This window comes from Phoca vitulina, unplaced genomic scaffold (genome assembly GCF_004348235.1).
Source record: "Phoca vitulina isolate PV1807 unplaced genomic scaffold, GSC_HSeal_1.0 scaffold35, whole genome shotgun sequence".
NCBI lineage: Eukaryota > Metazoa > Chordata > Mammalia > Carnivora > Phocidae > Phoca > Phoca vitulina.
The window spans coordinates 9595756-9622691 of record NW_022589738.1 but is presented as its reverse complement, the minus strand read 5'-3'; the positions used below and the strand labels follow the sequence as shown (position 1 = coordinate 9622691).

The 26936-nt window shown below is 37.4% G+C and overlaps 1 protein-coding gene across 1 annotated transcript in view; it reads right to left on the bottom strand.

Annotated features, from left to right (window-relative positions):
- The window catches only part of CFAP47 (cilia and flagella associated protein 47), a 453685-nt gene that overhangs the window by 299497 nt on the left and 127252 nt on the right, over positions 1–26936 (bottom strand). Inside the window, exons 25-26 of the mRNA XM_032426488.1 lie at positions 25843–26038; positions 17873–18082 (exon numbers count right to left, since the gene is read on the bottom strand). Of these exons, the coding sequence (XP_032282379.1) occupies positions 17873–18082; positions 25843–26038 (406 nt within the window). The remainder of the gene's footprint in view (positions 1–17872; positions 18083–25842; positions 26039–26936) is intronic.

The window sequence follows — 26936 nt, the reverse complement described above, 5'->3', positions numbered from 1 at the left end:
TTCAGGAAAAACTTTAATCAGAAAGAAATACAGATTACTCTAATACAGCAAAGGGCACTACCTTCACCCCCCCAAAAGTAGAACTGCTAAATATGGCAGCACGCTGTATAATGTGATTAATACAATAATGCCTGATAAAGTTGAGTTGAAAAATTATTTCTAAGTTGGGTGAATCATTAGCTGTTCTGCTGCTTGCATCATTATATATTTAATGGTTAATTCCAAAAAACTTAGAGCCAAAGCTCTAGCTATTACATACAATATACAGGTCAGGATTTACAACTTGATGGAACCAAACAGTAAAACTCTCTCCATGATAACATGAACTCAGACGAAACAAAAAGCTTACTTTCATTAAATTCTTTCTTTCTTTTTTTTTTTAAAGATTTGTTTACTTCTTTGAGAGAGAGAGGGGGCACACATAAGCGGGGGGCGGGGGGATGGGGGGTGAGGAGGACGGGCAGAGGGAAAGAATCTGAGCGCCGAGCCCATCGTGGGGCTCAATCCCACAACCCTGAGATCACAATCTGAGCTGAAATTAAGAGTCAGTTAATTTCATACACTCCAAATGATCTTTATCTCATTTAGATACTGACTGAGCCACCCAGGCACCCCTCATTATATTATTTCTAGAATGCTGTAGTGCATTTTACTTTAGAAGACAACCATGATCTAGCTAAAACACAAACTAGGTAGTTTTTACAAGTTAGTTTCATTTTATCTCTTAGAAGATTTTAGGATACATATGTATTTTTAATGAACCTAACAAAAAATAAGAATTCATGATTTGAAACATCTAGAATCAATCAGTTCTAAGGAAGAGTGGTTTTTTTTTTTTTTTAATAGTAACACAGACTAAGATCAGAGTTGGTGAGAGTTGGAGGCCATCAACTCTGTGCCATGATGGAACTTCCTCTAATAGAATTCCTTGTGAAAAATCATTTCCCTAACTATCTGGCCAAAGGCCTAAAATCCCACAATAAAATATGTATTGTTATTGGGTTAGAGCAATGCAATCCAGAATATTTGTCGATTAGAAATGAGTATCTTAAAGGTTAAAGATTAACACCTAAGCAAGGGAACACTTATTAGAAAGCAACTAGGATACGATGAAATGCACCACAAGGGCTTGGGAAACCAGGTGATGGTCTGGCAACACTTTCACAGAGAATATGGTTGCAGAGGATGAGGTCAGCTGGGGACTCCCAGCAAAAGAAAAGTGGTTCTGAAGGGAAGGGAAAAGCAAATTAACCAGGAGTTACCATGTATGAAGTACAGCTGGTCCCTGACTTAGATGGTCTAACTTATGATTTTTAGATTTTGGGGATGATGCGAAAGCAATATGCATTCAGCAGAAACCATACGTCAAATTTTGAATTTCGATCTTTCTCAGGCTAGTGACATGCAGGACAATATACTTAGAACCATTATGTTTTCCACTTTTAGTACAACATTCAATAAATTACATGAGATATTCAATACTTAATAATAAAACAGGCTTTGTGTTAGATGACGTTGCCTAAATGTAGGCTAATGTAAGTGTTCTAAGCACGTTTAAGGTAGGCTAGGCTGAGCTATGATGTTTGGCAGGTTAGGTGTATTAAATGCATTTTTAATTTATGATATTTTCAATTTATTGTGGGTTTATTAGGGCATAACCTCATCATAACTCGAGGGACATCTGCACAGCATAAAATACTCTTACCTCATTAATATCCCAAAGTTAGATGATACCTTTCAGAATATCTCCACTGCATGTAAGTCCAGTGATAGGAAAAGAAAAGAAGTTTATTTGAATTGCGTGTTGTTTTATTCCTTTCCAAAAAGAGATAAATGAAATTCATGCAAAGTTACCTCTTTAAAATCATTAACAGGTGTAGAACAGTAAATATACCAACAGGTTTCCATAATCTATGAAAATGGTTCCAACTTGTAGGCCACAGACTCTTACAAAAGCAGCATAGGGTATGTATTTGCTGAAAAGTAATTTGCCTAACACAGGTTTTAAAAAATGAACTTAGACATTTCAGTACGTGCCCTAATAGTTAATAAAAATAAATTTTTAAGTGTTACTGAATTTAGAGTAACTTGGTAATATGTTTTCTCAAAGAAATACCAGAGTAAAATGTATCTCATGTAGAGGGTCTAGTAAATGCAGTACTTGAAACATAAAACCATTGCTCTTCAGCTTGAATATACTCTAAAAAAGGCCACACTAGTATCCCATTAGTTTATGCAAGACTGAGATAAAGATCATTTGGAGTGTATGAAAGACAGGTATCATCAAACCCTATAGTAGAATCCTGAACTATCTTTTTCATTTTAGCATGGAAAAAATTAATTCAACTTCCTGTCACTGCTGCTTCTTTATGTAGACTTATCTAATAGTAATAGGAAAACACTATGTCCAGCAAGACCCTGGAAGAGATCAGATTCCATTATCTACAAACACCCATGTGCTGGCTACAAAATGCACTAGGAGACTGATTCTCACTGTTACAGGGAATATGCTGTTAAGATCACAGGGCAAACATTTGCTGCTGGATTTGTAAATTAGAAAAGAAAACCCTTAAAATACAGTAACCCTGAGGTAAACAGTTGTCAAGAGAACAACAGAGTATGAGATTAGGGGAAAAGGAGGCATCAAAGAAAGTATAAAATAAATAAACCAAAAGAGTATAAAGCATAATGAATTTGCATGGCCATTTCAGTAAGTTGACTGATAACTTTGAGAGTTTTACTAATGACTACAAAGACTGTATTTGGGAGATTAGTAGCATACAGGATATTTTGTTAACAAATAAAAGTAAAGAAGGGGCGCCTGGGTGGCTCAGTCGTTAAGCGTCTGCCTTCGGCTCAGGTCATGATCCCAGAGTCCTGGGATCGAGCCCCGCATCGGGCTCCCTGCTTGGCGGGAAGCCTGCTTCTCCCTCTCCCACTCCCCCTGCTTGTGTTACCTCTCTCTCGGTCTCTCTCTCTCTGTCAATTAAATAAATAAAATCTTAAAAAAAAAAAAAGTAAAGAAATATTGTTACACAAAACAAACTACAGCAAGCTACAAAAATTGATTTAATTAGCATCTAATTCACATTCATATATGCCGCTTTTAAATTTTTTTCATTTCAAGGGTTTGTTGATGTCGGGCATTGCCATCGGTCACCATGTCCTTATATCGATTGAATCAAAATCACTCCCCATTCTCCCTTTACTACCATCACTGTAGTTCTCTACCTCTTCACAGCATCAGTCTGGGATAGCTTATTTATTGGTCTCTCCATTTCTAGTCTTTGTATTTTCACAGTTGCCCAACACATAAATATATTCTCTCTTTCATCTAGCTCCATACAGGCAAAGACCAGTATACAGCACATAAAAGATACGTGGAAGTTGTGACTACATACATGGGTGGATGGATGTACGGACAGATGGATGGATGGATGGAGTGACTGACATCCTCATTCAAGATCCATTTGAGCTAAAAGAAAAGACTACTTCATAGCCCTCATCAGGGATACCACAAGTATAATATTTAACCTCAAATTATCATAGTTTGGGTTTATTGGAAGAAGATAGTCTGGGGTTTAAGAAGTTTATTAGAATCAATATCTATGTAAGAAAGAGGGAGGAAGTAGACTGGAAAATAAGAGCAAGAAGATGGGCTGCAAGATGTGGAGAACAGGATGATGTAGAACAGCCATACTGGCCTAATAAGGCCTTGGTCAACTGGGCAGGGGGCTTTGGATTGCCCTTCAGAGATTCTGGCATCGGGCTAAAATGTCTGGCCCCCTAAGCTTGCCTGAGTCAGTCAGGGAATGCAGGCTGTTTGCCTGGTGGAGTATAACCTTAGGTCAAGTGGAGCAGGGACAGTTTGTATAGGAGCTGACAAATGGAAGTAGATGGCTGGCTTCATTCCACATGGTTGGACAGCAAATCCTACCTTGAAGGGGCACGAGGGGCATGTATTCCATACTAATCAACCCGTTTTTAATTTCTAAATCAGAAAAATCTACCAGGTGAGATGATCATCTAGTACAGCAAGGTGTACAAACTGCTAACCCAAAACTCTTGGTGTGTTTTACAACATGTCGGTCAATTTAAGCCACTCTGCCTAAGTAAGGAGAGGCTGAGTGACCAGTCAAGAGCTTCATATCTTCCCTAGATCCGTGAAGCTCTTTGTAGAACACAGAGTCTTGAGGCACATGTTAGAATTCTACTGACTATAAATGTGAAATTGCCTTCTTAGTCAATTTTCCCAATGCCCAGCTCTTATCCATTGGTATGAATTCACTGTATATGTCACATAGCACTCACCTTTTGCAATAAGTATCATTTGAATACCTGATGGCCAATGGTATGGTATTTAAAGTTAGGGTTTCAACAAGTGAGAACCAACTGAATGCAAGTGGACAATACTTTCATTTTGAAAGTAAGGGCATGACTGCATCCTCTAAGATTCATTATAATGATATTCATCTTTAAATAAAATCCAAGCATTTAAATGATTAACTTTAAGCAGCCTGCTGAAATTCTGAAACACTATTATTAAGGCACTTTACTATATCAGTTGCTATTTGGTTGTAATACTGAAAGTGTTCAGGCCATAGGTAGAGGTCAAAAAAATTTAAAATAGTAAAATTACATAAAATTAAGAATATTAAAATAAGATAGTTCAATACCTTTAATCAACATATTAAAATAATAAATGCTAGTTATATAGTTTTAAGTTGAATGCAAATTTATAAACAAAAAAAATTCAATTAGTTGTACCACGTTCTGCCTTTTTTTAACTTGAGGAAAGTAAATGAAATTTGATTTCTAGTAATACCTTCTGTAAACATAAAGCATAAGTTTGAGTATAACCTATCTAATGTGAAATGCTCAAAACTAGAGAGAGAAATAATTATAGAGAACTAATGGCCACAGAAATTAAACCGGGTTGCAGTGGGAAAGAAATACACAAGAGATCTCTGGGAGCATCAGTGATGTTCTATTTCTGGACCAGAGTGGTAGATAGAAGTGTTTACAATGATTTGTTAAGATATGCAAATTCATTTCACATAGTTTTATCTATGTTGTTTCAAGAAGAAAAAAAAAACCTTTCTAAACAATTAATCAAAAAAGCAACTTGTAAACCAAATGCCCTCAAATTGATACTGCTGTGGTAGTTGAAAATTCTCACCATGAAAATACCATTTGCACTAAGTACAAATTTAGAAGTGATTGGAAGTTTCTTTGCAAATGTGGAATTGATGCTGGCATTTAGAAATTGGGAATGTTAGCACAAACATCTCCCCACATTATCTCCAAATCAAGATTATAATCAGCACTGACAGCAGGAAGCAACCCTTAGTTGTCAACAGAGAAAACCCCCATATGCCATACCACGAAATATGTGAACAAACCTCTTCTTATTAATGATAGGTCAAGAATACCAATATACTTGTTTGGAGGAATCTAAAATACAGAATGGCCAGACATAGAAATCAGGATATGTTTAAAAACAAATCCAAGGGGGCACCTGGGTGGCTCAGTAGGTTAAGCGGCCGACTCTTGATTTCGGCTCAAGTCATGTTGTCAGGGTCCTGGGATTGACCCTGCAACAGGCTCCGAGCTCAGCGGGGAGTCTGCTGGAGATTTTCTCTCTCTCTCTCTCTCTCTCCCTCTTCCTCCCCTGCCCCCAGCTCTCTCTCTCTCTCTCGCAAATAAATAAATCTTTAAAAAAATAAAATAGAATAAAATAGAAACAAATCCAAGGATTCAATACAAACACAAAAGGATAAACATATCTGAGCACCAAAAGGAAAATTTCCAAAAGCTGGGGCTAGCGTGCAGAGTCATGTCACCTTCATCCACACAGTTCCCACTGAAACAACAACTACCAAACCTGCTGGTGGAAACTGGGCACCAGTGTCAGGGCCTTTTGGGTCTTGCACAGCTTCCAGTGGAGAAGGCCAAATCTGCAGTTGCCTGAAAGGCTCGACTGTATGAAATGCAATTAGAACACCAAGAAGGATTTATAGGATGTAAAATTTAATAAAAGCCCGGAAGTACTGTGAAGGAGAAAGACCTTTCCTACTTGGGTTGGCCAGAATCTGTCCTCTTGTTTACAGAAACAGAATCCCCCTCCCAAGGGTCGACAGGACACATAGCCATGCAGGGACACACACTTGTACCTAGGCAAGCCCCCAGGACAAGCTTGAGCCAGTGACATATTGGCAAAGGTGATGGGTACATGTTCTAGTTCATCCCCTTAAAATTTTTGGCCTGCACTCCTTGCATTCTATTCCATTAGTCTAGAGGTAACAGCAGCAGACTTCAGAAGCTGCACATTAAAGATGTTGGAGCTAGCCCACAAGCCCCAGACTACCTTTCCACTTCATTCTGTTGTGTGACATATGCAGAAAAAAACCCACGGACTAATTAGGCATAATATTATCTAAAAACCACCTTTACCTATGTCTATATCAATGTACACATATTTGTCCATACATACCTATTTGGGTTGCATGTATTTGTATAACCAAAAGTACTTTATGAAAAGATACTGCATTTTACAATATGTGATCATGTATGTGGGATTAAAGGTGGAGAAGCTAACTATTAGTAGTGTTTTCAACTTTTGCATTGTTTGAATTGTTATAATAAGCATGCATTCCTTTTTGTTATTTACATGCCTGGTTTTCTATGCATAAAGCAATCAAATATTATAACAGCAATCAAATATTATAATCCTGTTATGGTATTTTCTTGATTAATCAATTCATATTTATAAATAGGTGAGGGGCTGAGGTGCCGGACAGGGTCTGAGGAAAGAGGGATGGAGAGGACGCTACCAATAGGTCCCAAGGCGGCAACCAACTGCATGGGGATCCAACTTCTAGGAGCTCTGTGAAGACCAGCAATCAGGCAGGGGCTCATAACCAGTAAGGGAGAGACAAAGGGCAAGACATTAGAATTCCCTCTAAAATGAAAAGTCTCTAAGCAGGGCAGAGACTCTCCAACCATCACTAGCACCAAAGAGAATGGGGGTAAAGAGAAGGAAAAAGGACTGTGGTTAACTTTTCTTTCTGCAACCTGTGTTAAAAGCACTATGATTTAAATATTGCCATTAAATAATGGCAAATATTATATTGGAAGTTTCTGGGTTTTTGAAATTTCTATACAAATTTTAAACACTACCATTTTGCTATAAGTGAATGATGAACAAATCATAATTATGAAATTCTTCTGTTGAGAGTTTATTATAATACATTGGTATCCTATGTTTTGGTTAAATACAAATAAACATTCTACTTTATAATTGAGACTTTGCTACAATCCAGTGCTCTGGCTTAACAGATCTACCATGAAAATAATGTTCTTCATAGAATGAAGGTGCCATTACAAACAGCCTTCCACAGGCCTAGGTCAAGGAATAAGGAACAGACGATTATATCAGAACAAAGCATGGCCCCTTATGAATTCTACTCCCTCCTAACTGCATTTTCTATCTATACACACAACACCAGGAAAGGTGGACAAATACACAGTGTTATGTATAACCCAGACCCCCAAAACATGACAGATAATGTTTCAGGGCAGTATCCCAACATTGTCTTCAGTTATGATCTATTAGATGCTTATTGAAATATTCTTGAGATTTCCCATTGCCTGCATTTCAGCAGCCATGATGCTAAAATTCTAGATGGCTCATTGTTAACAGTCAGCCGGTTTGTGCTAAGAATGGAGACTCTGAAAGATGAACACGTCCTAAATAACTAGTCTTCTTAATACATAAGGGGAGTTTTGAATACCCCAAAAATTGCTTCTACCTATCTGGTAGTGTCCCGTAAAGGTTCTTGACTCACTTTATATACTTACTTTAAATATTTAAATGTCCATTTAAATATATATTTACAGGCTTATTTTAAATATCCAAATATCCCAGAAAGTCACATACAAAGCAGATACCAATTTAATACTAGAGTTACTAAGGTCACATTACCAACCTGAATGCATTAATGCTCTATATGTTTGACTCTGGGTCTGATTCTTTCTCTGTTAATCTCCTTTACGTGATGCAAGTTCCCACCCCTTCAAAAACAGTAAGGTGTCGGGGCGCCTGGGTGGCTCAGTCGTTAAGCATCTGCCTTCAGCTCAGGTCATGGTCCCAGGGTCCTGGGATCGAGCCCCGCATCTGGTTCCCTGCTCAGCGGGAAGCCCGCTTCTCCCTCTCCCACTCTGCCTGCTTGTGTTCCCTCTCTCACTGTCTCTCTCTGTCAAATAAATAAATAAAATCTTTTAAAAAAAAAACAACAGTAAGGTGTCTGGAAGAGGCATGCTAAGAAATACTAGAAACAGAACCAAAGTTGCCAGGTGCACACTATACAAATACCAAATTATGCACTGAGTAAAACAATAATTAGAATCACTTTTCATTATTCTCATTTCCTTTTTATTGTACTGAATGCTTTAAAAAATAATACAATTTCAATTTACGTGATTATCAATGCCCTATTATTTTAATAAAAGTAACATAACAAGATTTACTATGCCTCAAAAATGTTTTTGAATCCATAACAAGGTTGATAAAATGTGACTATATGTAGAAACAGATATAATTAAGAGCTGTACACTCTCAGTTTTGTTTTTTGTTTTTTTTAAGATTTCATCTATTTGACAGAGAGAGAGACAGCGAGAGAGGGAACACAAGCAGGGGGAGTGGGAGAGGGAGAAGCAGGCTTCCCACTGAGCAGGGAGCCTGATGCGGGGCTCGATCCCAGGACCCTGGGATCATGACCTGAGCCGAAGGCAGATGCCCAATGACCGAGCCACCCAGGCGTCCCTCAGTTTAAACAAAAGATCTGCACATTTTAAAATGTATTTCCTCACCAGCAAAATGTTCAGTGTATTTGTAATTAAGACTATGGGTTTTAAGATTTTATTTACTTATTTGACAGAGAGACAGAGAAAGAGCACAAGTAGGCAGAGCGGCAGGCAGAGAGAGGGAGAAGCAGGCTCTCCCCTGAGCAGGGAGCCGGACACGGGGCTCGATCCGAGGACGCCGGGATCATGACCCGAGCCGAAGGCAGCGGCTTAACCGACTGAGCCACCCAGGCGCCCCTCCTTATTTTGTTTTAATGTCAGAAGACATATAGAACCCAGTACTTTAAAAGCAGCAACTTGCAAAACAAGACTGTGACTAGTTATTTTTCAGAAAAGATCAAGAATTTTGCAAAACCACATCTTGCTCATGATTAGGAGAACTACAAATTCGTATTGCTTTAGAGTGAGCAACTAAATCAGGCACAACCCAGAAATTTCTGTGCCAAGAAATTCACAGAACAGACACTTCAGGGGCAGCTTTGCTGCTAATGACACTGAAGCTTCTAAATACCAGCCAAACTCAAAAGTGTGGGACCTCTTCTCCTGATGTCATTGGAACTGTATTAACTGTGTTTTTTGGATACAAAACTCATGTTTCACATGGTAAAAGGGTGATATTAAAATATTTATCTGTGAATATCAGTGAATTCTACAATCTAAAAGGGAGGTGCATATCAATATGTAGTGTAAGCACCTGACAATCAGTTTTTCTGATTGTAATGTCAAGTGCCTGACATTAGGCTTCTGATTGCAGGGGCATCTACTTCAAAGACATGCATCTGAAATAAACATACTGCCCCCTACGCAGCTAAATAGCCAGGCCACCCGACCTGGGAAGTTCCCCTTTTTAGAGATCTCTGGTTGACCTAGGTAACTGACCATCTAATTGCTTGCTTTTTTTCCCCTTCCTTCACTTTAATTTCTGCTCTTATATTTTAAATTCACTAATAAAGGGGCGCCTGGGTGGCTCAGTTGGTTAAGCGACTGCCTTCGGCTCAGGTCATGATCCTGGAGTCCCAGGATCGAGTCCCGCATCGGGCTCCCTGCTCGGCGGGGAGTCTGCTTCTCCCTCTGCCCCTCCCCCCTCTCATGTGGTCTCTCTCATTCTCTCTCTCTCAAATAAATAAATAAAATCTTTAAAAAAAAAAAAAAAAAAATTCACTAATAAAGAGTGAACTCCTGAAACCCTAGGTGCCCCACCCTCAACCCCAGGCTTGCACACTCTCTTTCTACTGGCAACCTCACTGTGTGGCCCCGAGCGTGCCTTATACCCTTAAAAACATGTGAGTAATAAACTTTGTTTTTTCGAAGTTCCTTGATGGTTTTTGCTGGGGCACATCTTGTAATCATAGTAACGATCACAAGGGTCTCGGTCCAGCTACAACATTGGCTCTGTCACTATCGATAATGTGAGACTGACCCAAAAGATAAATAGTATAGAATCCTTTGAACTCTGGCTATGACCGGCTTTAGCCCTTTAATTACTAAGGCTTTGTCGGTTAAGTGTCTGTCTTCTCTGTCTTCCGCTCAGGTCATGATCTCAGGGTCCTGGGATTGAGCCCCTTCAGGCTCCCTACTCGGTGGGGGGTCTGCTTCTCCTTCTCCCTCTTCCCTCCCCCGGCTCCTGCTCTCTCTCTCTTTCTAAAATAAATAAATAAAATCTTTTTAAAAAAAATTACTAAGTCTTGAGTAGGTCCAAGGTTCAAAAGGAGTGTTTAAGGGCAGGTCAGGCACCAGTGTGAGGACCTAGGACAGTGGCTGGTTACCAACCAGCAAAGAAATGTTTCTTTGGAAAATATTTCACTGGCAAAGATTTACCACTGTGTGCCAGCTAATCAGCAGCCCTGATTTTAGTTTAGCCTCATGTACCAAACAACTTGTTTGGTACTATTCTTCCTGTACATTTCTAATCAGCCTCTCATTCAGAATATAACATGTAGTTCAACTTGCTTTAAAACTCAAAATCTTCCTATTCAAGTAATGGATTATATACCACCTGACATATCAAAGCTTAGAAATAATTTTATTCAATGTTCTTAGTAATCTGACCCTGTTTTAACAATAAAATCCTAGGATTTGAAAAGTTAAAGGGAAGCAAAGTTGTGTGATAGAGATAATGAGATCTGATCTCAAATCTACGTTCTTTCACAAGATAGCTGGGTGAGGGTCAAAAAGAGAAATAGTAGTACTTCAATTTCCTCTGCTATAAATTCAGAATTATACTTCACAATGTAGATCTCTTAAACAGACTAAGTTAGATAATGTATTAGCAAATAAAGCAAACCTACTCTTAAAGAAAGATGGGTATTTAAAGATTCTCACAGCAATACCATTTTCTAGTGTTAATGTTATTTCTTGCCAAATATTTAACTGTTCCACTCTTTAATCTCTCTTGATAGCATTTTTCCTTATTCAGTCTTTTTAGGTCCATGCTTCATGAACTTTACTGCACATGAATCACCTGGGGATACTTTAAAACTACAGATGTTGGTTCCTTAGATCCAGAATGAGATCTGAAGTTCTGCCTTTCACACCAGCTCAGTGTCTGTCTGGACTAGCAACCTCAGCCTCAAATGGGAACCTGTTAGACATGCAAATGTGCACACCCCACCCAAGACTTACTAAATCAGGAGCTCTGGAGGTGGGGCTCGGAATTTGTTTTAACAAGCCCCCAGGGTGAGTCCTATGTAGGGTCAAACTTGAGAACCGGGGTTCTAGCGTGAGGGTTCTCAATTTTGACTTCCCATTAGAATCACATGGGGAGCTTTCTAAATTTGCAGTGCTTAACTGACCCTCCAGACAAATTATATCATAGTCTATAGGTTGGACTGAGGCATGCATAGTTTTGAAAACTTCCCAGGTGAGGGGTGCCTGGATGGCTCAGTCAGTTAAGTGTCTACCTTCAGCTCAGGTCATGATCCAGGAGTCCCAGGATCGAGCCTCACGTTGGGCTCACTGCTCAGCGGGGAGTTGGCTTTTCCCTCTCCCTCTGCAGCTCCCACTGCTCCTTCTCTCTCTCTCGCTCACTCTCTCTCAAATAAATAAAATCTTTAAAAAACGAAACAAAACAACACTTATCAGGTGATTCTGGTTTCCAGTCATGAGCAGTACTTCTCTGAGTGGGGGAAGGGGGAACCACCGTATCTATTTGGTAGATAAGGAATTTAGGTTTCTTTCGTTTGGCTTAAATTTTAATTTTCAATTACTCATGTTAACTGTCTTATAAAACAGCTGAATTTTTTCCTTTGCTCTAAAGTTATTCGAATTAAATTTGGGTACTAACTAATCAGTTTTGAGTATAATAAATATGTGTTAAATATTTATGGGATTTAAAAAAATGTATGGAGTACCTCAGAGTTCTGACATGCCACATTCCTAATTATGAACCTTCAGTTTGTGTTTGCTATTTTAACAACGAGGCACTACTAACTCAGGTTAACCTTCAGGTCACCTGAAACATGCAAGTGAAATCAACTCTTGATTTTACAAAAGTAAACACGCTATGTTTGGAGTTATTCATAGGAAAATATTAAGCTGTCTTTAGCATCCTTAGGATTTCTATGAAATTAATCTCCAAAGCCATAACTTTCATTCTTTGCGAGGTCTAGGTAAAGTACCAGTCAGACAGTGAACTTACAAAGCAAGAGTAAGTGGCAAGACTTCATTCTCATAATTATAAGCTCCTTCAAGATGTAATGTTCCCTCCTCCTCAACCTGTTGTGCAAAATAAGGGATTACAACATTCTGGCACCTCTTAATCAATGTGTTCCCTGTGTGAATTCCCAGATCAGATACATTTTCAAATATAAAAATAAACCTCAATACTGAAACACAATATAAATGATTTGGAGATTCTCCAAAGCAATCCTTAACCTTAAGACAACTGTCCTGCCCCTGTCCCTTCTTCCCCTCACCCCAGGGTGGATCTAATCACTCTCTAAATAGAAGAAAGCCCCTGTATCTATAGTAGCCACTGGGATCATTCTGGAGATGTAGAATACTGATTTTAAAACTAATGCCAATTCTAGAACATTTACTCAGTTACTGCAACATGCCGGCACAGGGACTGTTCTAAGTGCTTTATAAGTAGTTTCTCATTAAATTCTCATAATCACCATCTTCTCAAATATCACATCCTCAGAAATGTTTCATCTGTCTGATACATGAAGGTATCCCTTTCTATCTCATTAAACTCATATAATTTCCTTGTTAGTTTGTGACATGGTATTATTTATCAATTTTTGTCTCCTCCATTACAATGGAAGCTCCATGAGGCCAGGAGCTTTGTTCTGACCTCAGTGCCAGAAAAAAAAAAACAGGTTTATTACTGCCACTTTGTAAATATTGAATGAATGAATGAATGAATGAGGAAAAAAAAATCTACTTGAGAACCAAGAAGGCTTTTCATGAAAAAAGGGATAGTTTTGGAAGCACAAAATTTTGGTGATAGGGAATGACTGGCTGACCTCATTACTGCTCAAAAGTCAAGGCTGCTACATTTTTTCACTGGCTCAGAACCAAGCAATGGGTCCTCATGTCATTCAGGGTAAAAGTCCAAATCCATACAATAACCTCAAAGGCCCCACTGGGTCCGGTGCTACTGTTACCTCTCCAACCCTTTCTCCTAAATGCCTCCCTTGCCTCATTCTACGTAGGCTGCACAGGCTTCTTTGTAAGCATCCACCTTGATGACCTTGCATCAGCTATTCCCTTGGTCTGAAAGGATATTCCCAGATATCTTTCTAACTCGACCCTCTGCTTCGCATCTCTCAGATCCCATCCTCTTAAGGGAAACATGGCTTATCACCCTATATTTTACTGAGACCTAGTCACTTCCCTCTCTGGTACTCCCCAGGACCTTACCCTACTCTTTTATTTTTTCCTATAGCCTCCATCAATGATCACATACCAGACCTACCCTTTATTATTGTCTCTTTCCCCCTGCTAGACTCTAAGCTCCATAGGGCAGGGATCATGTTCTGACACCTGAGATAACCCCTAGTGCTTAGAATGGTGTCTGGTAGGTGTCTGGTACATGGTGAATATTCAGTAAATACTTGTTGAATAAAGGAATGAATGAATAAATGAATGAATGAATGCCTCAATCATTTCTCACAATGTCAGACTGCTAACTGAAAGTAGTGTTAAAAATATTTGGGTGACTGAATCAGAACTTTGCTTTGATTGTTCAAGGCCACCCTTGACTCTGGACTGCACTGAATTGAACACCTGGACATTCTTATTTCCCAGCTCCAATTTAAATGTTTATCACTCACCCAAAGTAGAGGTAATTATATACCTATTATAATTTCTAAAACCGTATCTTCTCCTTAATTATTTTATATTGATGATTTATTGATTAGGGGCCACCTACAGACATTTTAGACATTCACTAATTTTATCAATAATCAGTTAACACTTTCTTTTCAAGGTAGATTACTTCTTAGGATGCTTTCCATAAATCTTATACCTATGTAAGGGAATTCCTGTTATTTTATTCAGGTGATATTTCTTTATTCCCTAATTCTAAAGAGTATAACTTAAGACCTATATATGTATTTAATATAATTGTAAACTATACTCCTTGGTGCATAAAGGCAATACAGAAACTAATATATATATATTACACACACACATATATATAATATATATACACACATATATTCTCTCTCTCTCTCTCCCCTCCCCTCCATATACCCCTACATTGGTACCTCATATGCCAAAAGTAAAAGTAAGGAAAGTCAAGAAGAAAACAGTTGTAATAGATTAGTACATAAGGAAGATAGTAAGTTAGAAGTTGATTTGTAAAGCAGCAATGAAATATGTTACTATGTATTCCTTGACCTGTGTTCACTAATAGCTGTTGACCTCATGCTTCCTTATGTATCCAAGCTTTGATTTCTATAACATCACCTCTCCTAGCTCTCCTATGTCTCACTCATGGGTACCAAAGCAGAGCATGCAAGACCCCCACAATCTGCTCCCACTGCTCTTTCAGCTTCATCTCTCACTTCTGCCTTGCCAATATCCATCAAACCAAAAACACCAAAAACATCCCCCCAAATATAAGGCTGCTTCAGCTTCCATACCTAGTGCATTTTTTTTACACACTTGTAATAGTCTTTGACCACATCACTATCCCTCCCATAGATGTACAGCCTCTGTCCCCAGATTTTGTGGGGAATTCAGAGAAAAGGCAAGTGGGGTGTGCAACCTCTTATAGCTCTTGGGCCAGCTTAGCCAATTCAAATGTGACAAAGTCTAAATAAGGAAACAAAATAAGAACGCATTCATGTTAGGCCCCAAGGGGAACCACAGTATGAAATGGTCTTACATGAGTAAAAGAAAGCAAAGCATAAAGGAATGAGAGTTTTATTTTGTACTGAACCCATGTGCTCCAATATGGACAAATCGGATGCAAAAAAGAAAAAAAAGGATTCAATTTAGGATGAACACTGACAAGTGCAATTTGTCCTTTGAGATTTTACTCAGGAACCTATGTAGCCATCCCCGATTTCCCCACTGCCTTTTGTATTCACCTCTTGGCACCAAAAACTATATATAAAAAACACTTGTTTAAAGTCTACCTTTACTACACTGACCTCCATCAAGGAAGGGCCCCTTTCTAATTCACCTTTTCTTACCCAAAAGATTGGGCAGAGCACATATGGATTGCCTGTAATAAATATAATAGATGAAAAGAAACAAAAGAATAAAATGTATTCCCAAGAGAAATTCTGAGTTGTGAAAGAAACTCTTGAGGAATTTCTTGGTGGAAGACCTCATTTATCTCAATGAGATCAAAGGTGGAAAGCCTACAGAAAGAAAGGCAAAGACAACTGTGGAGTTGAGAAGAGACAGAAGACCTGGTCATATGCACTACAGGAAACTAGATAAGGAGTTAACAATGAATGCATCAGTAAAGGGATTTGCCTGTATTAAGGTTCCACGGAGTGCTTATGATTCGTGTTCATCTGGGTGCATGGGAAAGCCTTCTGTAGCCCATCTATGGTTTTCAAAGTTTCTAAATTACTTCTAAAAGCTCTATTTAGGGGCGCCTGGGTGGCTCAGTCAGTTAAGCATCTGCCTTCAGCTCAGGTCATGATCCCAGGGTCCTGGGATTGAGCCCCGCATTGGGCTCCCTGCGGGAGGCCTGCTTCTCCCTCTCTTACTCCCCTTGCTTGTGTTTCTTCTCTCGCTGTGTCTGTCTCTGTCAAATAAATAAATAAAATCTTAAAAAAAAAGTCATTAAAAGCTCAATTTAACCCAAACTTGCTGAAGGTTGAAATGGAACTTAGTGGAAAGTAAGGTAAGAAGGGTGGGGAAATCCAGGTAAGAGAAACCAGTCTCAAGACAGAAAGGAAACACAGCAATGACAAGAAAAGAAAAGAAAAGAAAAGAAAAGAAAAAAAAGATCATCAAATATAGCACCCCCCCCCCCCACCTTCTAGAGACTGTTTTCAGGTCTCCTTACTGTATTGTTTGCTGACCAGACAACAGTCAAGTCTGTTCATGCCCCTGTTAGAGGCACTCGTACCCTCATCCCAGAAGCAATCTTGTCCACTCAGTATTGAGTGAAACTATTTCCTTCCTCACCCTGTTAATATGGTCTGAGGCTTCATTAGCTTTAAGACATTCATGGATAAATTATTCATGATTTTTATTGGTGAGTGCAAAGGTCCACCTTACATAGGGCTTTGGGCAAAGCGTGAATTTGTGGACTGGAGTGAAGTAAAGTTAAAACTTTTATGAACAAGGTCAGTAATGTACAAAAAGACAGACTGTCTCCCAGGACTGAGTTCAGTGCTTGATGGGAGCCTAAAGCAAAACCGTTAAAAATTTGTTTTTAGGGGCATCTGGGTGGCTCAGTCGGTTAAGCGGCTGCCTTCGGCTCAGGTCATGATCCCAGCGTCCTGGGATCGAGCCCCGCATCGGGCTCCCTGCTCAGCAGAGAGCCTGCTTCTCCCTTTCCCTCTGCCTGCCACTCTGCCTACTTGTGCTATCTCTCTGTCAAATAAAGAAATTTAAAAAAATCTTTAAAAAAAAAATTTGTTTTTAAATATCAACAAAAGACAGACTGTTAGCATCAAAAGAGAAAAACGGGAGTCTGAGTGGTATAACTTAGATGATTTTATCCATCTACATATGCAAGAGACGTGGAAGGTGGAGTTCAGGAGAACTCCTAGATACAGCCACCCTCTGCTCTGGACGAGACATTCCAGTAGCATCTGTCTCTCTCCCTTCTAATTCCTAACACAGGAACCAGTCCATTGACTATGAATACACCAAACAGTAACAACCCCACTACAAGTCAATAAATGATCACACTGAGTACATACACTGTCACTCATCTTTAGTGTACAATTCCCTCTAATGCTACTTCTCACTATAAACATTTTTACCAAACTTTTTTGCTCTACCCATTAATTAGCCTCTTCTAACTTCGGGAATCAAATCATCTCAGGGTGTAACAGAAAAGTGCAATTTCTTATCCTACAAGGTAAGAAATCCAGAAACATGTTTTTACCAAGGTGTATTTGGATTTCCCGGAGTCTGTTAAAGCAACATGTAACAAAACCGTACTGTTTGGAAACTCGTTACGCTGATATTTCTCATTTTCATTTAGTACTTATTTAGCATTTCCTTTGTTCCAGTCCCTGTCCAGTTACTCAATGATTACTAACTCAGGGAATTTCCCATGATTACAGAGGAGATAGGTTCTGTTATTACCCCCATTTTATGTAGGAGAAAACAGAGGCACTCAGAAGATTAAATAAGTTCACCTCAGTTAACAGAGCCAAGATTCAAAGCCACAGAGCCTAGCTGCAGTATGTGCTGGTAACAGCTGTCAAGCTGTTTCTCATGGGAGCAATGCTACGTTTGGAACTTTAATGCACAACTTTACGGCCAAAGTCATTATTTTACATGTCTCTCCTTTTAGCATTTTACAATAGTGTAAAACATAAACTTATTATTCTTTGCTGTCAGATACAAAAGAATATCTTACCAGTTATCTCTGTTATCACAGAAAAGAATATCGGTGAAAAAGGACACAGGTTTAGATGATCTGAAGCTGAGGCGGCAGGTGAGCTCCGCATTCATTCCCCTGGGAGAGCCTGTGATGACTCTGCCTTTTGGAAACGTCACAGAAAGAGGATGAACCTTGTCCCCATCAAAAAGTCTTGCTGGGGGAATCTGGACATTTAACGTTGAGTCTCTGTTTAAAATTAAAAAAAAAAAAAAAGCTCAAAATACATGCAAATAATTGGATTTAAATGTGTCTTCCTCTGGTTTTTGAATCATTAGAACAACTAAACAAGAAATATTTGCAATAATATGCCCAATTATTAAAGATATTTTTGCATCATCTCTTATTTTCTGGCCACAATATAAGTAAGATGGATAATATATTAATTTGACCACATAAGATGATCCAAAATTCCTTCTGTCCTCTATGAATTAAAAAAAGAGGATTAAAACACCTGACTAAATACAATGTGTTTTTATCGATAGCCATGATATAGTGTTGTCCTTGAATGTATCCTTATAAAAATTTACCAAAACTTACCAATTTGCTAGCTAAAGCTTTAATGCATGTAGACTAAATATAATACTAACAGATGCACATACACACAAAAAATTTTTAGTGTGGATACTATTAAGCACTTATATACATATGTCATGAATAGTTTCTAATCATTACTACTAGAAAATTCCACCTAATGTTCACATATTTCATTATATACCTATAATTTATTTAACCAATCTAAAATGTTTATTATTTCTAATAACACAGTATGTAGTACTCACTTTTAACTCTAACACTTGATAACTTTTAGTGGTCAGTTAATATTTAGCCATATTACTTTTAAAATTTTATTATATATGTAGGCTCCTATAACAAATAAGAAGTGTTATCAAATGGGAATCATATTTCCCTAGTATGTTAATTACAATGAAGATCATTCTGCTAATTAACTTAAAAAAGTAAAGAAAGATCTCAACTTCAGTTACTTAAACTGATATGGTTCATTGCATAAAAAAATTAAAAATGTTATTTATAAATCAGATTTGAATCCAATTAAGTAGCTAAGTGTCATTGGATAAGTCATTAATGCTGTTGATCTTATTGTGCGTACAATGAGGAGACTGGGTTATATCATGTCTACAGTCACTGTTACATGTTCCTTTCATTATACCGCATTTTTTCAAGATTCAACTTTTGACGTGAGATCATTTTTAAATTGATACCTTTATACATTCATTCAGAAATTGAAAGAGTAAAACATTAATCCATATATTAGACAATGTTTCTTGATTAAAAAAATACTTTTTAGCACAATATATTTCAAGTCACTTCTATTTTCTGTTTAAGCAACAGGATTAGTGTCTGCTTATGAGACAGGGTCTTGAAAGAACTGGGAATCCCAAAGTTGTCCAGTTAATGCTGAGCAACTATACTCTTGTCACCAAATGGCATTCAGAGCAAGCTCTAAAGTGTAAGTAAGCACTCATCATATTCTGCAGGCCAAACGTGAGAAACTACAGGTTGCTCTGGGCTCCACAACTTGAATAATATCCATTTATTTTCAACCATCACATCACATTTGGAACTTTTTTAGCTGGATCTCATAATGCTTAACTGTAAAATAAGAGAATGAACTAGAGAAGCTCTGAGGTAGCTACAAGATCTAGAAGTTGATGAAAATAATGCTTACAGGCAATTCACACTGGTGCACCAATCCTTACATTTTGTATAATTTTAACATGTCAACAAGCCACTCTTTATATCTACTTCTTTACTGACGGGTGTATATTTCTAAATAAAAATTAGTCTGGCTTTCCTTTTTTTTGTTTTACATAAAGGATATACATATACATAGTCTTGCTTGACTTTTACCTGCCACAGGACATTTGTGCAGTTCCCAGGTTTTGCTGTTCTGAATAAGGTTACTATGAAATAATTTCAAACATAACTTATAGTACACACATGTAAGAGTTTTTCTTGCATATACTGTGAAGTGGAATTACTGGGCCGTGAAATATGCAAATATTACACTTTGCATATTATTATCCAGTGTGGTCCTAACTTACTGACATTGTAACTAGAACCTGACTTCTTAACGTTTGCCTACCTATGACAAGCAAAATGCTTATCTTATTGTAGTCTCTAATTTTCATTTCCAACTTTACAAAAAGGTCAATTATATGCTTTCAGATGTTCATTACTCACTTATGAATCCTCTTCTGTGAAGTACTTATCAGGGTTTTTTGTCAACATTTCTGTTGAGTGATTTGATTGTTTTTCTAACTAATTTTTATCAGTCATTTATTTGTTAGCATGATTTTAAGTCTTGTTAAGAAATTCTTCTCTACCCAAAGATGTTAAAATTGTTTCCTAAAATATTTTTTAAATGTTTTCCTTTCACATTTAAGACTTTAATCCATTTGTAATGGATCTTTGTGTAGACAGGAATCCAGTTTGAAATATTCCACACAAATAATCAGTTGTTCCAGCACCATTTATTGGCTAGTAACGTGTTTTCTCCAAAGATCAACAATACCATTTTTGCCAAATATTCACTACCCATTCATATATGGGCTTTCTGTAAGTCTCTTTATTCTATTCCTTTGATCATGTTTATCTCTTGCTACACCACTACCATATTGGTTTAGTCTTGCTATTTGGTAAGGCAAGCCCTTCTTATCTTATTCTTCTTTAGGAATGGCTTGGCTATCTTTTTCTTTTTTTTTTTTTTTTTTTCAAAGATTTATTTATTTGAGAGAGATGGGGAGGGGGGGAGCAGAGGAGCAGGGAGAGGGGCACAGGGAGAGGGAGAGAGAGTCCCAAGCTGACTCCATGCTGAGTGCAGAACCCAGCATGGGGTTTGATCTCATGACCCTGAGATCAAGACCTGAGCTGAGATCAAGACGGAGGCTTAACCAGCTGAGCCATCCAGGTACCCCAGTGCTATGTATTTTAAATAGTGAACTTATATGTGTGTATTTTGATAAATGATCTTCATAGCTTTAAAATTTTACCTGTAGATTCTTTTAATTTCCTATATGGAAAATCATCTAATCTATAGATAATGACAGTGCTTATTTTCCTTTCCTTACATATTTTATTTCTCTTAACTTCATTCATGGACTACATTTTTCAGGAAAATGTGTTAGAGAGACAGTGATAATAGGCATCCTTGCCTTTTCTTTTTTATTTAAAGGGAATTAATTTATGTTCCAGTATCCATTATAATGTCTCTTCTAGATACATGATAGAAAATTTTAACAATTTAAGGGATATCTCTTTTATTCCTGTTATTAAGAGTTTTATCATGAATGGTTTTGGAATTTTACCAAATGCTTTCCTTCTGCATCTATGGAAATGATCATATCATTATTCTCTTTAATTTGTAAATGTGGGAGATGAAATACAAAGGTATTTTAGATTTTCTAACATTAGGCAAATCTTGCAATACTGGAATACACCCAAGTTGGTCATGATTTATTAATATATTTGTATTATATATGTAATATACATTATATTAATATGTATACATAATTTAATTCATTAAGGATTACTGCATCTACAGTCAAAAGAGAGATTGGCCTATAATTTATCTTTCTCATACTGTAATTATCTAATTTTATAATAAAACTTTGACTTCATAAAACAAATTAGAGCACATCGTCTCTTTTTCTCTTGTCTAGAATTTCTACAAGGTTTGAGATATCAGTTTCTTGCAAGTTTAGTAAAACTTGTCTGTAAAAACATCAGAAGATGATATTTTCCTTGTAAGAAGATTTTAAATATTGATTCAAAGACTTTCGACTTTCTATGTATTCCCAGTATGGTTTTAGTGAATTATATTTTTTCTACAAACTTCCCATTTAAGTTTTCAAATGTGTTGGAATAAATTTCCTCATAGTATTTTGATTATCTCATTTTTCTCCACTGGATATATAATATGCCCCATTATTCTTAATACTATTTAGTTGTATCTTCTCTCTTTTTGTTCCTTGTCAATATCACTGTATCAGTATCCATTGTATTAGTTTTTCAAAGAACCAACTTTCGGGTTCAGTGAGTCTATTTTCTATATATTTGCTTTCTATTGCTTTTATTTCTACTTTTTCATTTTATCTACATTCTATATTCCTTAGGTTTAATCTATTATTCTTATTCTTATTTATTAGGTTGAATACTTGAAACTTCTAATCATTTTTTATCTACTATCAGCATTTAAGACTACACATTTCCATCTAAATACCATTTTTGCTACATTCCATAAGTATATTTATTTGTTTATTGCTTAACCACTGGAATTTAATATAACAGATGCAGTTAACTCAACACAGATGCAGGCTTACTTGTCTAAAGAAAGCAACAGAAGTGACAGTATGTGTTTCAAGTTAAGTCTTCAAATTTAATACTCAAACACTGCTTTTGTATCAGTGAATGTTGTTTTCATGTTTTGATACATGGTATTTTAATTATTATTTATTTGCAGAATTCAGTATGGTATCTTCTTTGACTCTCTATAGAAGATTTTTTTAGGGGCACCTGGATGGCTCAGCCATTTGAGTGTCTGACTCCTGATTTTGGCTCACGTCATGATCTCAGAGTCAGGAGATCAAACCCCTTGTCAGGCTCTACACTCAATGCAGGGTATGCTTGAGAGTCTCCCTCTCCCTCTGACCCTCCCCCCACTCACGTGTGTGCTCTCTCTCTCTAAAATTTAAAAAAGGCAAGTTTTTTTTAAGCAGTTCCAAATGTATGGCAAATCTGTTAATATTTTCTTTAATGATTTTAAAATTATAATTATTATCAGAAAACATAGTATATATGATGTCAACTCTTCAAAATTTGTTAAATTTGACGGGTGCCTGGGTGATACAGTTGGTTAAGCATCCAACTCTTGGTTTCGGCTCAGGTTCTGATCTCAGGATTGTGAGACTGAGCCCTGAGTCAGGCTCTGTGCTCAACGGGGAGTCTGCTTGGGATTCTCTCTATCCTTCTGCCCCTCCCCACTCCCCACTCATGCTCTCTCTCTCTACAAATAAATAAATCTTTTTTTAAAAAACTGTTAAATTTGAACTATAGAATGATACACTTTCAGTCTTTGTAAATATCTCCTATATGATAGAGAAAACTGTGTATTCTATAACTGCAGGGTGCAGTATTTTATAGTACTATTTTTAATATTACTTTTATTTTTTTTGAAGATTTTCCTTATTTATTTGACAGAGAGAGAGACAGTGAGAGAGGGAACACAAGCAGGGCGAGTGGGAGAGGGAGAAGCAGGCTCCCCGCTGAGCAGGGAGCCTGATGCGGGGCTCGATCCCAGGACCCTGGGATCATGACCTGAGCCAAAGGCAGACACTTAACGACTGAGCCACCCAGGGGCCCCTAATACTACTTTTAGTATTTTTAATAATATTAGTAAATGAATGAAGCCTTTAAAATATCCTTTTCAAATTTCCTTTATCTATACAAGTGTTTTTGTCTTTTGGACTCATCAATAATTGAGGTACGTGTTGAAATATCCTACAGTGATGAAGGACTAGTCAATTTCCCCCTATAATTTTAATTTGGGTCTTATATATTTTAAGACTATTTTAGCTGTGCATACAATTTTAGAATTCTGATAGTTTTCAGGTGAGCTGCATCTTTTATAATTATTTAATGTATTTTTAATATTAAAAATACGTCTTACCTCTTAAATAAGGTTATCACATGTAAAATTAATACTGCTATCCAGCTTTCTTACAGTTATTCTGCTATAACTGTTCCTAAGATTTTAGTTTGGTGGTTCTCAACTGGGCGTGGTTCTGCATCCCAGGGGACATGCAGCAATGTGTGGAGACTTTTTTTTCTGTCATAACTGGGGGAGGATGCTACTGGTTAGAGACCAGGGAGGCTGCTAAACATCCTACTATGTACAAAATAGCCTCCAGTGAAAAAACAGAAGTATCTTTCCAAAAATGTCAACAGTTCTGAAGTTGAGAAACCCTGCTTTACTTCAATCTTTCTTGTCCTTCTGTCTCACATATTTACTCTAACGTTCTCTGTCTTTTAACTAGTCAGAGTAACTTACTTACATTCAATTGTATTACTCAACTACTTAGAGTTTTTGCCATCTTTTTTGTTTCAGGTTTTTCTTGCTTTTTAAAGTATGCCTCTCTTTTTCTCTCTTACAAAATTAACCGAGATTCTGTTGATTTCTATACTGTTTGTGTAGTTATATACAATCTTAGGTTTGTGGATGCCCTTAAAAATTTACCCTACACACTTTGTTTTAAAATTCCTAAAAGTTATATTTGGTTCATTTTCAAGTCTATATTGTATAATTCCATGTTCATTACTAATTTTTATAATGTGATCTTGTTTTAAAAAATTATTTATACTCTGTGTGTGATAATTCCAATATCTGACTGACTTCAGAGTCTAAATTTCAAGATGGTTTTTTGTGCTGACTCTAACTGATGGCATCTTCCCTTGTGAGTTTTGCAATACTTGATATTACACTCATGTCTAGTTGATAGCAATTGTGGAAACTGATATATCAGCCAAAACTGAGGATGGCTTCATTTAGAACAGAGGTTCACCAAGTGTGGTCCATGCATCAGCAGTATAAGTATCATTTGGAAACTTACTAGAAATACAAATTATTACATACCATGCCAGGCTTCCTGAATCATAAATTCTGGGGATGGGAAGCAACAATCTCTGTTTTAAAAAGCGTCTCAGGTGATGCTGATATACACCAATGTTTAAGAACCACTGATCTAGAGAAGATTTGCTTGCTTCTGCTGAAAGGTAGAGGGATTTACTCAACGTGAACTATTTTAGCCTCTTCCAGTGTCCCTGGATTAATCCAGGAATTTGAGATTGTTTTCCTACCTTGAAGAAGTTGTCTCAAGTTTTAAGAACAAGCCTGCATTTGGCAGATTATTATAGCTCACCACTCCTACTCTGATTTCAGCTTGTAAGTATGTACTGGTTTGGTCTGGTTTGATCTGAGCCCTTTGGAGACCTCCCACATTTCTCAGAAGCCAGCAATTAATTAATTAACTAATTAATTAAACACACACATAATCTACTTGTTTTGTAATACGAGGGTACATAATGTATCTAGGGCAATATACTAGTAGGGTTTGGGATGCTGATAAATTTTTTTAAAAAATGAAAACAGTCGGCATTCTGCTATACTATGTACATATGATAGGCAGAATTCTGAGATGGTCCCCAAGAGCCTTAGTGTACACACAAACTCTCTAATTCCCACCCCTTGGGTGGCAGAATCTGTAAATATGATATCACTTTGGTGAATCAGCTGTGTTATACAGCCATGGTAAAGGGACTTTCCATATGTAATTGACATCCGTAGTTAAATAAATTCAAGTAAAGCAAAAGGAAGATTATCATGGGTGGATTAGACTTAATCAGGTAAGATCTTAAAAGAAGGTTTGGAGGTCAGAGACAGAGAAGTCAAAAGATGGTCACTTCTGGCTTTCATTGAGTAAAGTACCATGATGGGAGGAGGATTTGGCCAGGACGTGAGGGTGGCCTCTAAGAGCTGAGAGTGATCCCAGCCAACAGCCAGCAAGAAAATGATACCTTAGTTCTACAACTAAACAGATTAATCTGCCAACTACCAGAAAGCTTGCAGGAGGACTGAGCCTCAGATGAGACAGCTGCTATAGTCTGTACCTTGATTTCTGCCTACTGAGAACATAAACAGTGGATGCAGCTAAACAAACTTGGATTTCTGACCCAAAGAAATTATGAGATAACAAACTTCTGTTTTAAGGCACTAAGTTTGTGGTAATTTGTCACGTAGAAATAAAAAGCTTGCTTCTTGTACCATGAAGAGAGACATATCAAAATTTTTTACAAGAAAATCAAATGACTAATTGTGAGGTAATTAAGTGGGCTTTAAATGAAAATGTGCTAAATTTACATTAAGCATTTACCTGAAATAGTTTTGAGGTAAAATGTTGATATCCATCACAGTTGTTACATCCAGAGGAACGGGAGTAAAAAATATGAATGGAGGGTCAAACAATAACATGGGTGATTTCACCTCTCCAACCAAACATAACGTTCGATAGCAAATTGGATTATCATTTAGACGAATGGGAATATCAGCTGTGTATTTTCTAGCATGATCTAATGAAAAACAATTTTTTAAAAGTATCTTAGATTTGTTCACATACACAAAAAACATTTACATAGTTTAAACTTTACTTAATATTAAAATGTACTATGAGGTTACAGCCCAATGGAGAATAGATTACCCAGAAACTGGAATTATCCTGCCAAGGAACTTAAAACATGTTAATGAAGTGTCACTGAATCAAAAATATTCTAAAGTGCACTATGCCTAGAAATAGGGTGGATCTCCTTAAAGCAAATTTTCGTTATTATTGGAAAATACCTATACCTGGAGGAAACAGTGCAACAGGACTTCTTTGATTCTTTTCTGTGCCTTAACAGGAGCTGCCCGTCCCTTTAGTATATGCAGTATGAAGATGAGGTCAAATAGTTGCCATAAGGATTTCAGGGGACTAGTACTGTGAAATGGGTGTGCCGAGAAAAAAGGAATGTTGTTCCTCCCAGATTTTTAAGTTTATGGAAAGCTGCCAGGGTTGACTGGCCAATTTCACCTGGTAGGAAAAGACAGGAAATTCCCATGTGGCAACTCACTATGAGGTAAGGCAGTCTGTGTTGGAGAAAAGGGCTCAGCATCTGAGGCTGCAGCCTAGTCCCAGACAACAGGTTCCATCTCAGCAAGCCGCCAACGCCCTTTTAGACCCAAATGCCCAAACACAGTGTCTCATAAAGAGAAAAATATGATCTGGTGAGTATGAACTCAAGGTAATATCTTAGAATTCAAAAACTAGACACCAGAATGACCTGGCACAGATCAGGGCCACCAAGAGTATCACCAGAGCACATGATGAGTGTTCTGGATGATGCATGTTCAAAGGTGACACACTGTGAACCACACACAAAAACAAGGTATCATTGAACTGATCATACCCACTAGATTTCTCTGTGCTGGGTG